Genomic DNA, 15,888 nt, shown 5'->3' on the forward strand with positions numbered 1-15,888 from the left:
TGTTGGGGATCTTCAGGCCCTGTCAGTCCTTGATTCTTGTCTAGAATTTGAGCCATGCTTGTCAAATGGTGTGCTTGGCTGTGGGCGCGATTATGTGTCTAAAATTTTACCCCTCCCTTTAGAGCTCAGGAAGTAACCCTGTATGCTCTTGTCTGACAAGGCACAGAAATTGCATATGCTCTGCCCTGTCAGGATGCTGTGCATATACATTGATCATTTGATTCAGTTTCGGCTGATAAAGCAGCTGTTTGTTTGTGTCAGCAACTGACACAGCGTTGAAGTGACAGACTTGAAAGGGAATGCTCAAGTTACTCCTGTAACCACAGTTCCCTGAAAGTAGAGAACGAGACACTGCATTTGCTTGCCACACTACTGATTTTTTGCTGTTAAGGGACTGAGAGATGCACTCTCCTCCCTTCAGAAGGAAATCCTGATGAGATGGTGGTGTGCTTCCGCTTATATGCTCATGTTGATGCATGCATTGGGGGCAGGACATCTGCCAATAAATTGTCTTTATCGTTAAGGGCTTCAGAGAAGAGCACCCCATAGAGTCAGCAGCTGACACAGTGTCTCGTTCCCCCCTTTCAAGGAACCTGGGTTACAGTAATAACCTAAGCATTTTACATGAAACACTGTAAACGCAGGTTCCCTTTTGATTTCCATTGAATGGAGAAATGGAGAAATAACACATTCATGGAGAAATACAAACAATTTTATTTTGTTAATTTTGCTAGTTTTATTACTTACATTAAACACAGAATACAAAATATTTAACCTACAGTAATCACAGAGATAAGTTTTTACTCTGCAATGAGCAATTGTCAGCATTGCTGCATTGTGCTACCATGTTTCACACCACCTCTCATGTCATATATGTCAAATGCCCCTACTTGCTCAAAAGAGAAGGCAAAAAAAAAAAAAAAAAAGACAAAAAAAGAGATACCTGTAATGTCGCCTGAAAATGTCAGATGCACATTCTACCTAATAAAATGCAACCAAATGGGGGGTGGCAGACCCTAAAAAAATTAACTTGACGCCCCTGCCATCAGCAGTGTGATGTTGCTTAATGTCTACTCTAGTGCACTCTGTGATCCAACATCTGTTTTATAGATTAATTGCAGAAAAGGGAGCTTTAACGCATAAAAGCTGTTTTGGCCCTCACTAGTTCTTAAATGATGTCACATTTGATGACACGTTCACATAACAGTCTCTTTGCAATTTAATGATTTGTGAATCTCTGATAAGCTGTAGCAATAATTGATTTTTTCCCCCTTTTTCTCCCATCTCATGTATTGTTATAATCATATTCCTAAACTTTAAAATTGTTGTAATAGTTTACATTCATCAAAAATGCTTCAATCCTAAAAATATTATATTATTGTTCTAAAGGGTATCATACAAAACAGGAAATATTTTTTTATGTGGCTGATGGCAAGACCCCTAAGGAGGATGGTAAATTAAAGAAATTATTATTTTACAACTTCCATGTCATTTTTCTTCTCTGCCTGTGCCCGGTGTCAGTCACTAGTGCACCTCTTGAGGCCAGGGGAGTGAGGTTTACACATACCGCACAGCAACACGTACCAGCTGGCTCCCTCTACAATCACCCCCCTAAATCTCACTCCCATCCAGGTCACGGCACCACTGTAAACGGTCCTGCTTGAACTCCTCCGAACAGGATTTGAACTGGGGTCTCCAGCATGGAAGGCAGGCACGCTAACGAGACTCCCATTACACCTGCTTGTCCATTTTTACGAATGACATCTCCTACTCTCATAAGTTTGCTGCGTGGCTGTGTCCTAAAGTAGGCCTCAGAATACTCCACACAGATTCCCTCCTCCTCCGCAGCTTTCGGGAATGATGCCATGGCAAATTCCCGTAGTCTGAATCACTGCACACAACCCCGATCCACGTCCATCCAAAGTACTTGACCATGGATGCCAAAGCGGCTGCTTGATAGTGGTCACTGGGGATGGTCCTGAAGAAAGTAGGATACTGCCGCTTGTCACTGAAGCACGATGTTGCGGAGTGACTCACCTACAGTATAATAATGCACAATGAGGGGAAAAAAAATCTGAAAGCATTTTTTTTTCCTTAATATGCCAGGACATGGAAATAAACCTTTTAATTAGTGCAATCACATACTTGTGACAGAAATATTATAAAAAAATAAAATAAAAAAAAATCAGTGTTTACAATGATTAAGCAAGCTTTATAATACAATGCAAACATTTTGCTGTATTATAGAAAACAACAAAGACAAAAAAAAAAAAAAAAAAAAATGTCATAAGCAGTCACCTGTGGAATCCCAAATGGACCGAGAATTCTTGACATGCTTATAGATGGTGTGGAACCAGATTCTCCGACTCTGCAGTCACAGCAGCAGCATTTGCACAATAATCAATGTAGTTAAAGGGTCAAGTCTGTTGGCAAACTGAAATGCTAGTTTGACGGTCATTGGCACAGAGGCACAAGAGTCATGTATACTACAATAAATATATTCAACCTTGCTTTGTCAAGGACTGCGTTTAATTTTCTATGTCAAATGCTAACCTGCCACTGCACTCTAGTGGCTGTGGCCGTCTAGTGTAGGTGTGATTCTCTATCTTTATTGAGTAATGAATAGTGAAAGCTCCTCCAATAATAAAGTCTCCGTCCATGAAGAAAGCAGGAGGTTGTGGGTCTCCTTGCAGGATGCAGGTGAGTGGATCAACTCCACACACGGCTGGGCAAAGCCTGGCAATGCAGAGTACTGTCACTGTCAATATAAGATTGCCATGCATTTCTTTTGCAAGGCTAGCAAGCACTCCAAATGTTGGGTGAGCATTACACCATGTTTAAATAGCCACTGCAGCAATGAATTTGCATGGGAAAAACATAAGAGGGTGTGGTTTATCGGTAAAACTTTTCAATAAGGTTTAATGTGTTAACATTAGTTAACAACATTAGTTAACATGAACTAACAATGATCAATACTTATAAAGCATTTATTAGTTAATGTTAATTTCAGCATATACTAATACATTTTTAAAATCAAAAGTTGTATTAATTAGCATTAATGCACTGTGAACTAACAATGAACAATTGTATTTTTATTAACTAACATTAACAAATATTAATAAATGCTGTAACAAATATATCATTAATTGTGTATTCATGGTAACTAATGCATTTACTAATGTTAACAAATGGAACCATATTGTAAAGTGTTACCGGTTTATCAATATTCATATTTAATCATAATGACAATACAGCATGTGTTAAGTGTGAGAAATAAAGTTTCATAACAACAAAAAAAGCAGGAACTGCCCTCAAGGTCACCCCACCCCCTTGTAAAACTCACAAGAAATGTCTTAAAATCATTTCTGATATTTATTTTGCCTTCCCTTCCTAATTATTTTGACAAGCTATTAAAACCATCAGACATAAAACATTTAATTTATTAATTGAAACATGGTTCTGGATGGTGGAAACATGCCGGCCTGACAAGGCCTTCTCATGAAAAATATGGAGGGTTACTCAGATGTTTTATTTTATTTATTTATAAAATAGAGATATCAAGTAGTAATCACACAATGGGACAACGCTGGTATTTTGCTATAATCAAACAAAATTCCCAATGTGAACCATTGTGTGATAACTATTCGTGCAATGTTTTATTGTGTAATGCCTATGCACTTTAAAGGAATTATCCGGGTTCAATATAAATTAAGCTTAATCGTTTTAGAGTTCAGCTTAATCAACAGTATTTGTGGCATAATGCTGATTACCACAAAAGGCCATTGCCCACATTCACTTCCTTTGTACAGTAAGTACCTCACTGTAACCCCAATTTCTTTTTTCTTTTAAGGAAAAGGAGGGACAAGTATTAGTTTTGTGGTTATCAACATTATGCAACAAATGCTGTCAACTGATCTTAACTTGTATTGAACCCAGAATATTCCTTTAACAATACACATTAACACTCTTATAAAATCTAAAAACTATAAATACAAAATGTCTGCATTTATGGGGGTTGGTAGAGGGGTGGATTACAATAGTTTAATCTTAAATTCTTAGATTCAACCAGGAATCAATGTAATTGAATAGGAGTTGAAGATTTCTATCTGTTATAAAATCATGATTTCATTTTTGCTGGTTGACTGTATAATGAAATAATGACAAAAATCAACATTATTTCAATGTCAAATCAGTGTTGCTTCAACACTTAATGGTTTGCTATATGAGTTATTTCATATAGTTAGTAATTGGACATACTTCACTTTGAAATTCATAGACTGCATTTCACATTTGAACTAAGCTTAGAGCATGATAAATATAATTATTTGTCTTTTCCCATTAAATGTTGTTTGGTGTTTTTCTCTGGCTTTACTAAAATTATATAAACCTTTGAGGCAAATAAACAGAGAAGCAGGTCAAAAATAGAAGCTAAAATGGCAAAAATCTGAGCGGCATTTGAACTGGGGTCTCTAGTATGGGAGACGGGCGTACTAACGAGGAGGCTAAAGGCTGCAACCTCTAGTGTCAATCACCAGGGGAATTAGGTTTACACATGCTACACAGCAATCAAGTACTAGATGGCTCCCGTTACACCTGCTTATCCATTTTTACATGGCAAAATTATATTCTTATTAGTGAAATATGTGTGGGACAACAATCATATCACAACATAACTGGAGTAAAAGGACTTTTCCATTTATTTTCTGAATCAAACTTTATTTAATTGTCTGATGATGAATAATAATTTAATACTTGATATGTCTTGTTACATACATTAGTAGTATAACATTACAAGAACATGAATATCAGAAAAAATGTAAATCAGAAAAAAATTATTAAAACATACCAAGCAATGTTAAAGCGTGAATGAAGCACACACGTTGTGAATATGCATCTGCTGTTAGGCTAACATAGCATGTGTGAAAATTAACATTTGTCAAGGTATCAATAAGCTACATACCCATTTTGAATTTAAATGTGATTTTATTTTTTTAGCTCTTAACTATCGTTTTGCAATGATTGTACAAACTACAGTTCATATTTGCACATATAACACAAACATGATTTTGCTGATACATTAAAAAGGGATGTCCCGATACCATTTTTTTAGAACGAGTACGAGTACCGATACTTTTTTTAGTACTCGCAGATACCGAGTCCATTACCAGTTTTTTTTTCTGAACTTATCCGCAGTTTATTTTAATTTTATCATCAAAATTGTGTTTATATAAATAAATTTAATCTTTATTTAAATGAAAGTATAACAACTAATTTTTAACATGAAATGTTATTATTTTTATCAAATGAAGTAATTTTATACAGAACCTCACAGCACAATCCTAAATACGACATTGCAATTATTTCTGTCAAATAAAGTGCTGCATAATAGAGCATCACAGATGTGAGATATTGCTTGAGCATAATAGAGTTACTATTGATTTATTATTATTATTAGTAGTAGTAGTAGTAGCAGTATAACAGTTAATATTACATAACTATACAGTAGTGATCTATTTCTGTCATACTTTTTTCATTTAAATTGTGCTTTTATTTTGGCGGAGCTTTTATTTTGAAGTGTTTTTGTGTTGTTAGACCAAGGAGCTCTGAGTAATAACGGCAGATTCCCAATCCGGAAAAGCAGTTTGCTAGGTGAATAACAGTAATTATTAAACCGCAAAAGGCTACTATTTAAATAAATAAATAAATATGTAGTCTGTATATGACTCATGCTAAAAAGTGAATTAGCGCTCTGCCTGCTTTCATCTGCTACAAACAGAGCATGCAATGCTTATAAATTATTTCCATGTATGAGCCAAGGATCTCTTAAAGGTATGAGCTGTTTGTGTCTCTATGTCTGCACAACACCGGCTCCACACATTCACATGCACTCACATTTAAAATGCTGCACGTTCAAACTATCTATTTATCTCATTAAATTGCAGCTTTTGCTGATAAATAATCTCACTAGGACATGAGGTGATTTTAATCTGCACGCTGAATGTTTATGTAATGGCATTCGTACGTCAGATGGTATCAGTTTTTGGTATCAGAGCATTTTTACGAGTACATGAGCGTGGTATCAGAACCGATTCCGATACCAGTATCGGTGCATCCCTACGTTAAAATATTATTAATGTTTTATAACTATTATTATGCAGTCTGCACGTCACTTACTAATGATAGCTTTGTGAGTATCAGGGGGCTTTTGATGGTACTTTACCCATTAAGTGTTTTTTGGTGTTCTGCTCTGGCCTAAACACAATAATGAAACACTTAGGAGCAAAAATAGAAAGAATCAAACCAAAGCTTGAGGCTAAAATGGCAAATATCTCGACAGCTACAGTGAACTTCCCTGGAGAACTGACATAAGCGGGTACAAATGTGATCCAAACAGCACAGAATATGAGCATACTGAATGTGATGAATTTGGCTTCATTGAAGTTATCTGGCAGCTTTCGGGCCAGAAAAGCTAAAACAAAGCAAAGAATAGCTAGGAGGCTTATATAGCCCAGTACAACCCAGAAACCAATAGCTGAGCCCAAACTGCATTCTAAAATGATCTTTTCTTTGTAGTGTTGCATATTGTTGTAAGGAAAAGGAGGGGATATTGTTAACCAAAGCACACAAATAAGAACCTGCACAAGAGTGAAACCAAGAACACTGAGTCTCTGTTGAGGAGGTCCAAACCATTTCATGACATTACTACCTGGAAGTGTAGCTTTGAAGGCCATTAACACCACAATTGTTTTCCCCAGAACACAGGAGATACAGAGGACAAAAGTGATCCCAAACGCTGTGTGACGCAACATACAGGACCACTCAGTAGGTCGACCAATGAAAGTGAGAGAACAGAGAAAACACAGAGTCAGTGAGAAGAGCAGCAGGAAGCTCAGTTCTGAGTTGTTGGCTCTAACTATGGGAGAGGTCCTGTTTTTGTAGAACACTAAAGTCATGCTCAAAGCTACTAAAGAGCCAGCAACAGAGAAAGCAGCCAGGATGATTCCGAGGATCTCATCCCAGGACAGAAACTCCACTGGTTTAGGAAGGCACTTATCATTATCTTTATTGGGCCAGTACTCAGGTGGGCATCTGTGACAATCTAAAGAATCTGAAACATGAAGAAATCAGTTATTAAAACCCATTTACGAACATAATGAAGAAAAACATGTTGGATTTAGAATTACCAGCTCTGTGAGCAGCATGCTAGTTTCTTTTTTTTTTCTTTTTTTTTTTCGGTAGTATGACAGGGATGAAGTAAAAAATGGCCTATTATAATCTTGGATCATTGAATTAGAAGAATATGTCCAAACACATTACCTGTCTCACTGCTGATCTCTCCTTCTGCACAGTTAATGCAATCAAAACAGCAGGCAGGTCTCCCTTTTTGCACAGCCTTCCTAGTGCCTGGGGCACAGCTTACACTGCACACAGACACGGGAACCTGGAGGTGACAGGCGAAACATAGCACTCACAAATATTCACAAACTGATAAAATAGAACAAAACTGTGCATACCTTTTCACTGCCATCGTTCCAAATGACAGCTCTGATTAGACTGAATTCTTGGCCTTTAGGCTGGGATGCATCATAGCGACCCACTGTCACGAAATTAATTGAACCATCTTTCTGAAGCTGCCAGTTCACAAGTTCATAGGTGGCTACAGGATCCCCATTGGCATCAAATGAAACAGAATAATTATTTCTAGTGAAGTTCACTCGCTTAAGCTGATTGAAAACCTGAATGATTGATGGATATGAGAAAAAAAAAAAAAAATAGGTATGGTTTGAGAACATTGTGGTGGTGCTGACATTCTAGGAGTGTCTGCAATTTTACAGTTCACAAGGAACACAGAATCTATTGTTAATAATCATGTGGATTGAAAAGTTAAATTATTCCATGATGAAAGAGTTTACCTTCTTGGGCTCAACTTTGATGTTTTTATTACATTGCTCATTGTTACAGACAATGCCATGGATGGCATGCGCTATAGCATATGTGGCTTTGTAGACCAAGTTAGAGACTCGCAACTGTGACGTGTCTGTGTATGGGCTCTGTAATGCATACAGGTCCTCTGTGCCATCACATGCTGGCAGACCAGATGGAGAGACTGTCTGTTTTTTAAAACTACAGCTAAATGATTTCTCCCAAAATTCTGTCAACAGGGGAGAGTTCAGCAAATGGTCTTGAGAGAGGTCAAATAAAAAGTTACGCAAACCGGGGATAACAGATCGTGGAACTGCGAAGCCCACAGCACCAATACACATATTAAACCGCAGCATTTCTTTGTCTGAAACCCACGATTCACTGCCAATCCACTGCAGTGGGGGAGGAGGCTGCTGGCTCAGCTCCTCCAAGAGAAGTCTCATGTCACCCGGGGCCAGGAAAGCAACTACTACACGAGCCGTTGACCTGCGAATGACATCTCCTACTCTCTTGAGTTTGCTGCGTGGCTGTGTCCTAAAGTAGGCCTCAGAATACTCCACACAGATTCCCTCCTTCTCTGCAGCTTTCAGGAATGATTCCATGGCAAAGTTCCCGTAGTCTGAATCACTGCGCACAACCCCGATCCACGTCCATCTAAAGTACTTGACCATGGATGCCAAAGCGGCTGCTTGATAGTGGTCGCTGGGAATGGTCCTGAAGAAAGTAGGATACTGCCGCTTGTCACTGAAGCATGAGCATGTTGCAGAGTGACTCACCTACAGTATAATAATGCACAATGAGGGGAAAAAAAAAATCTGAAAGCATTGTTTTTCTTAATATGCCAGGACATGGAAATAAAGCTTTTGATAAGTCCAATCACATACTTTACATTCTTGTGACAGAAATATTTAAAAACAAAATCAGTGTTTACAATGATTAAGCAAGCTTTATAATACAATGCAAACATTTTTCTGTATTATAGAAAACAATAAAGACAAAAAAAAAAAAAAAAAAGTCATAAGCAGTCACCTGTGGAATCCCAAATGGACCGAGAATTCTTGACATGCTTATAGATGGTGTGGAGCCAGATTCTCCGACTACTGCAGTCACAGCAGCAGCATTTGCACAAGAATCAGTGTAGTTAAATACGGGGTCAATTCCGTTGGCAAACTGAAATGCTAGTTTGACTGTCATTGGCACAGAGGCACAAGAGTCATGTATATTGTAGCCTAACGTGATGCCCGGTAACAGATCTGAGTTGTTGTTGATCTCCTGGACCGCAAACTCCAGGACACGAGCATAGCGCAGCTCTTTGAAGTTCATGCTGTTAAAGTACACACATTACAATTATATTATGATATAACTTATTATTATTACAACTATTTTAAAAACTGAACACTTATATATATGTTTTGTATGTCTGATTCTCATTAACAAAAGTTTACACAATAAACAAAAAGACCATTATGAACATTATGTATAGTACAATCAATATATTCAACCTTGCTTTGTCAAGGACAGCATTCTGTTCTCTATGTCAAATGCTAACCTGCCACTGCACTCTAGTGGCTGTGGCCGTCTAGTGTAGGTGTGATTCTCTATCTTCATTGAGTAATGAATAGTGAAAGCTCCTCCAATAATAAAGTCTCCATCCATGAAGAAAGCAGGAGGTTGCGGGTCTCCTTGCAGTATGCAGGTGAGTGGATCAACTCCACACATGGCGGGGCAAAGCCTAGCAATGCAGAGTACTGTCACTGCCAATAAAAAATTGCCATGCATTTCTTTTGCTAGGCTAGCAAGCACTCCAAATGTCGGGTGTGCATTACACCATGTTTAAATAGCCACTGTAGAAATGAATTTGCATGGGAAAAACATAAGAGGGTGTGGTTTATCGGTAAAACTTTTCAATAAGGTTTCATGTGTTAACATTAGTTAACAACATTAGTTAACATGAACTAACAATGATCAATACTTATTAAGCATTTATTAGTTAATGTTAATTTCAGCATATACTAATACATTTTTCAAATCAAAAGTTGTATTAGTTAACATTAGTTAATGGACTATGAACTAACAATGAACAATTGTATTTGTATTAACTAACATTAATAAATGCTGTAACAAATATATCGTTAATTGTTTATTCATGGTAACTAATGCATTTACTAATGTTAACAAATGGAACCATATTGTAAAGTGTTACAGGTTTATAAGGAACTGCCCTCAAGGTCACCCCACCCCCTTGTAAAACTCACGAGAAGTGTCTTAAAATCATTTCTTATATTTTGCCTTCCCTTCCTAATTATTTTGACAAGCTTTTAAAACCATCAGACATAAAACATTTAATTTATTAATTGAAACATGGTTCTGGATGGTGGAAACATGCCAGCCTGACAAGGCCTTCTCATGAAAAATATGGAGGGTTACTCAGATGTTTTATTTTATTTATTTTTTTGATAGAGATATCAAGTAGTAATCACACAATGGGACAACGCTGGTATTTTGCTATAATCAAACAAATTTCTCAATGTGAACCATTGTGTGATAACTATTCGTGCAATGTTTTACTGTGTAATGCCTATGCACTTTAAAGGAATTATCCGGGTTCAATATAAGTTAAGTTTAATCATTTTGGGTTCAGCTTAATCAACAGTATTTGTGGCATAATGCTGATCACCACAAAAGGCCATTGCCCACATTCACTTCCTTTGTACAGTAAGTACCTCACTGTAACCCCAATTTTTTCTTTTTTTCTTCTTTTAAAGTAAAGGAGGGACAAGTATTAGTTTTGTGGTTATCAACATTATGCAACAAATGCTGTCAATTGATCTTAACTTGTATTGAACCCAGAATATTCTTTTAACAATACACATTAACACTCTTATAAAATCTAAAAACTATAAATACAAAATGTCTGCATTTATGGGGGTTGGTAGAGGGGTGGATTACAATAGAGTGAAATGTAACAAACATGATTAATTTTGCATTGAAATAGTTTAATCTTAAATTAGATTCAACCAGGAATCAATGTAATTGAATAGGAGTTGAAGATTTCTATCTGTTATAAAATCATGATTTCATTTTTGCTGGTTGACTGTATAATGAAATAATGACAAAAATCAACATTATTTCAATGTCAAATCAGTGTTGCTTCAACACTTAATGGTTTACTATCTGAGTTATTTCATATCGTTAACAATTGGACATATTTCACTTTGAAATTCATAGATTGCAGTTCACATTTGAACTAAGCTTAGAGCATGATAAATATAATTATTTGTCTTTTCCCATTAAATGTTGTTTGGTGTTTTTCTCTGGCTTTACTAAAATTATAATCAAATCAATCAAATCAAATCACTTTATTGTCACACGGCCATATACACAAGTGCAATGGTGTGTGAAATTCTTGGGTGCAGTTCCGATCAACATAGCAGTCGTGACAGTGATGAGACATATACCAATTAACAATAAACATCAAATTAACACAACACAATTTAAACGTCTGTTATACACATAATTACACTCAACAATATACAAATAATAACATACACTGTACAGTATACAATACGCTGTTTTTTTTTTGTTTTTGTTTTTTTTACTATATAGATACACATTATTCAATAAAAATTAAAAATAAAAATATATAAAAAAGTATATATATATATATATATATATATATATATATATATATATATATATATATATATATATATATATAGAATGTACAGTATTGTACTGTATTGACATTCAGGCTGTCGGTTGATAGTCAGTTGTTAAGAGAGAACATAATATAATAATAATAATATAATTTATGACAGTCCGGTGTGAGATATAAGAGTAAGAGTAATAAAGTGCAGTGCTGATGTATTTTGATCGTGGGAGATCAAGAGTTCAGAAGTCTGATTGCTTGGGGGAGAAGCTATCATGGAGTCGGCTGGTGCGGGTCCTGATGCTGCGATACCGCCTACCTGATGGTAGCAGTGAGAACAGCCCATGGCTCGGGTGGCTGGAGACTCTGATGATCCTCCGAGCTTTTTTCACACACCGCCTTGTATATATTTCCTGGAGGGAGGGAAGCTCACCTCCGATGATGTGTCTGGCAGTTCGCACCACCCTTTGCAGTGCTTTGCGGTTGTGGGCGGTGCTATTGCCGTACCAGGCGGAGATGCAGCCAGTCAGGATGCTCTCCACAGTGCAGGTGTAGAACCGTGTGAGGATGTGGTGGTTCATTCCAAACTTCCTCAGCCGTCTCAGGAAGAAGAGGTGCTGATGAGCCTTCTTCACAATGACTTCAGTGTGGACGGACCATGTGAGTTCCTCAGTGATGTGGACACCCAGGAACTTGAAGCTGCTGACTCTTTCCACTGGTGCTCCATTGATGGTGATGGGACTGTGTTCTCTGTCTTTTCTTCTGAAGTCCACCACAAGCTCCTTTGTCTTACTGACGTTGAGGGAGAGGTTGTGCTCCTGACACCAGTGTGTCAGGGTGTGCACCTCCTCTCTGTAGGCTGTTTCATCATTGTCAGTGATCAGACCTACCACCGTCGTGTCATCAGCAAACTTAATGATGGCATTGGAGCTATGTGTTGCCACACAGTCATGTGTGTACAAGGAATACAGTAGTGGGCTGAGAACACAGCCCTGCAGGGCTCCAGTGTTGAGGGTTAGTGATGAGGAGATGTTGCTGCCTATTCTAACCACCTGGCGTCTGCTTGACAGGAAGTCCAGGATCCAGCTGCACAGCGAGCTGTTTAAGCCCAGAGCCCGGATTTTCTCATCTAGCTTGGAGGGCACTATGGTGTTGAATGCTGAGCTGTAGTCTACAAACAGCATTCTCACATAAGTGTTCTTTTTTTCCAGGTGGGAGAGAGCAGTGTGTAGTATAGATGCAATGGCATCATCAGTGGAGCGGTTGTTGCGGTAAGCAAACTGCAGCGGGTCAAGATTGAGTGGCAATACAGAGCAGATGTAATCTCTGATTAGTCTCTCAAAACATTTGCTGATGATGGGGGTCAGAGCAACAGGACAGTCATTTAAACAGGTTATTTTTGATTGTTTTGGAACAGGCACAATGGTGGATGTTTTAAAGCATGTGGGGACTATAGACAAAGAGAGGGAAAGGTTGAAAATGTCCGTAAAAACACCAGCAAGCTGGTTCGCGCACGCTCTGATGACACGGCCCGGAATGCCGTCTGGGCCCGCGGCTTTGCGGATATTCACCCGTCGGAAGGATCGGGTTACATCCGCTACAGAGATGGAGAGTGATCTAACCTCTGTAGCTTCAGCCGCGAGAGCTCTCTCCGCGAGGGCGGTGTTATTTCCCTCGAAACGAGCATAAAAAGTATTTAGCTCATCCGGCAGAGAGGCAGCGGTGTTCATGGCGGAGTTTTTATTCCCTTTAAAGTCCGTGATGATGTTAATTCCCTGCCACATGCTTCTAGAGTTGGTGGTGTTAAACTGTCCTTCAATCTTACTCCTGTACTGGCGTTTTTCGGAGGGCATAACTGGCTTGTTTATGCTCCTCCGCGTTCCCGGAATTAAAAGCGGAGGTCCGCACATTAAGTGCCGCACGAACATCGCTATTGATCCATGGTTTCTGATTCGGATAGATCCGTATTGTCCTGGTCGGAATCACTTCCTCTACGCATGTTCTGATGAAACACATTACGCTATCAGCGTAAAGCTCGATGTCGTCATCAGAGGCGGACCGGAACATCTCCCAGTCCGTGTGATCAAAACAGTCCTGTAGCGTAGAGTCTGATTGGTCCGACCAGCACAGGATCGTTCTGAGGGTGGGTGCTTCCTGTTTCAATTTCTGCCTGTAAGCGGGCAGAAGCAGAGTGGAAGAGTGGTCCGATTTGCCAAATGGTGGGCGGGGGAGGAATTTGTAGCCATCCCGGAAGGGAGAGCAGCAATGGTCCAAAACCCGGTCCCCTCGTGTGTTGAAACTAATGTGCTGGTGATATTTTGGTGCGACTGATTTTAAACTGGCTTTATTAAAGTCCCCGGTCACAATGAATGCGGCCTCAGGGTGCGCGGTTTCCTGCTCACTTATACTCCCATACAGTTCCTTGAGTGCCCGGTCTGTGTCGGCTTGTGGGGGGATGTACACAGCAGTGATAATGACCACTGTGAATTCCCTCGGTAGCCAGAATGGTCGACACAGAAGCATAAGAAATTCCAGATCAGGAGAACAGAAAGACTTGATAGAATGTACGTTCCTCTGATCACACCAGGATTTGTTGATCATAAAACATACACCACCTCCTCTAGTTTTACCTGAGAGGTCTTTCGCTCTGTCCGCTCGGTGCACGGAGAACCCCGTGGGTTCAATGGCTGAGTCTGGAATCTCCGCAGACATCCAAGTTTCTGTAAGGCAGATAATGCAGCAGTCCCTCGTCTCTCGTTGGAAAGAGATCCACGCTTTCAGCTCGCAGAGCTTGTTATCCAGAGACTGAACATTTGCCAGTAGAATAGTGGCTCTGTTTCCCCTTTTCCTCCTGCGTTTCCGCGGACGTGCTGCCCAGACAAAGGGCTCTGCTTACGTGTTTGTAAACAGCGAGTCGGCATTGAGGAATGTGAAGTCCGGTTTTCGGTGTGAGATCGCTGAATCAATGTCCAAAAGTGTTTGTCTGAAGTAGACAATAAGGCAGACAATATCCAAGACAAAAAACATAAGAATTGTGAACAAGACAAACAAAACATTGCTATGTTGTGTCGGAGCTCGCAACGCAGCAGCCATACTCGGCGCCATCTTGACTCCAGGGGCGCCATCTTGACTCCAATTATATAAACCTTAGAGGCAAATAAACAGAGAAGCAGGCCAAAACTAGAAGCTAAAATGGCAAAAATCTGAGCAGGATTTGAACTGGGGTCTCCAGAATGGGAGACGGGTGTACTAACGAGGAGGCTAAAGGCTGCAATCTCTAGTGTCAATCGCCAGGGGAATTAGGTTTACACATCAAGTACCAGATGGCTCCTGTTACACCTGCTTATCCATTTTTACATGGCACAATTATATTCTTATTAGTGAAATATGTGTGGGACAAAAATCAAATCACAACATAACTGGAGTAAAAAGACTTTTCCATTTAATTTCTGAATCAAACTTTATTTAATTGTCTGATGATGAATAATAATTTAATACTTGATATGTCTTGTTACATACATCAGTAGTATAACATTACAAGAACATGAATATCAGAAAAAATGTAAATCAGAAAAAAATTATTAAAACATACCAAGCAATGTTAAAGCGTGAATGAAGCACACACGTTGTGAATATGCATCTGCTGTTAGGCTAACATAGCATGTTTGAAAATGAACCTTTGTCAAGGTATCAATAGGCTACATACTCATTTTGATTTTAAATGTGATTTTATTTTTTTAGCTCTTAACTATCGTTTTGCAATGATTGTACAAACTACAGTTCATATTTGCACATATAACACAAACATGATTTTGCTGATACATTAAAAAAGGGATGTCCCGATACCATTTTTTTAGAACGAGTACTGTTACTTTTTTTAGTACTCGCCGATACCGAGTCCATCACCAGTTTTTTTCTGAACTCAGTATCAGCAGTTTATTTCAATTTTATCATCAAAATTGTGTTTAAATAAATAAATTAAAACTTTATTTAAATGAAAGTATAACAATTAATTTTCAACATGAAATTGTATTATTTTTATCCAATGAAGTACTTTTATACAGAACCTCACAGCACAATCCTAAATACGACATTGCAATTATTTCTGTCAAATAAAGTGCTGCATAATAGAGCATCACAGATGTGAGATATTGCTTGAGCATAATAGAGTTACTATTGATTTATTAGTATTATTATTAGTAGTAGTATAACAGTTAATATTACATAACTATACAGTAGTGATCTATTTCTGTCATACTTTTTTTCATTTAAATTGTGCTTTTATTTTGGCAGAGCTTTTATTTTGAAGTGTTTTT

At 38.3% G+C, this 15,888-nt stretch overlaps 1 protein-coding gene across 1 annotated transcript; it reads right to left on the reverse strand.

Annotated features, from left to right (window-relative positions):
- Positions 1–6,194: 6,194 nt before the first annotated feature.
- On the reverse strand, positions 6,195–9,702 carry LOC127417096 (extracellular calcium-sensing receptor-like). The gene is made up of 6 exons (XM_051656812.1): positions 9,473–9,702; positions 8,953–9,247; positions 7,914–8,699; positions 7,515–7,736; positions 7,318–7,441; positions 6,195–7,108 (listed from the first exon to the last, which is right to left on the reverse strand). The coding sequence occupies exons 1-6, from the start codon at positions 9,700–9,702 to the stop codon at positions 6,195–6,197; spliced, it is 2,571 nt and encodes an 856-aa protein (XP_051512772.1).
- Positions 9,703–15,888: the final 6,186 nt, after the last annotated feature.

The sequence above is a fragment of the Myxocyprinus asiaticus genome, chromosome 26 (assembly GCF_019703515.2).
Source record: "Myxocyprinus asiaticus isolate MX2 ecotype Aquarium Trade chromosome 26, UBuf_Myxa_2, whole genome shotgun sequence".
Classification (NCBI taxonomy): domain Eukaryota; kingdom Metazoa; phylum Chordata; class Actinopteri; order Cypriniformes; family Catostomidae; genus Myxocyprinus; species Myxocyprinus asiaticus.

Bases quoted from the DNA above. Each gene is read 5' to 3' on its own strand.
- LOC127417096 (XM_051656812.1), bottom strand. From the start codon at position 9,702: ATGCATGGCAATTTTTTATTGGCAGTGACAGTACTCTGCATTGCTAGG. The intron at 9,248-9,472 runs GTTAGCATTTGA...GTACTTTAACAG, and splicing joins CCACTAGAGTGCAGTGGCAG to CATGAACTTCAAAGAGCTGC. The intron at 7,737-7,913 runs GTAAACTCTTTC...TCAATCATTCAG, and splicing joins TCAAAGTTGAGCCCAAGAAG to GTTTTCAATCAGCTTAAGCG.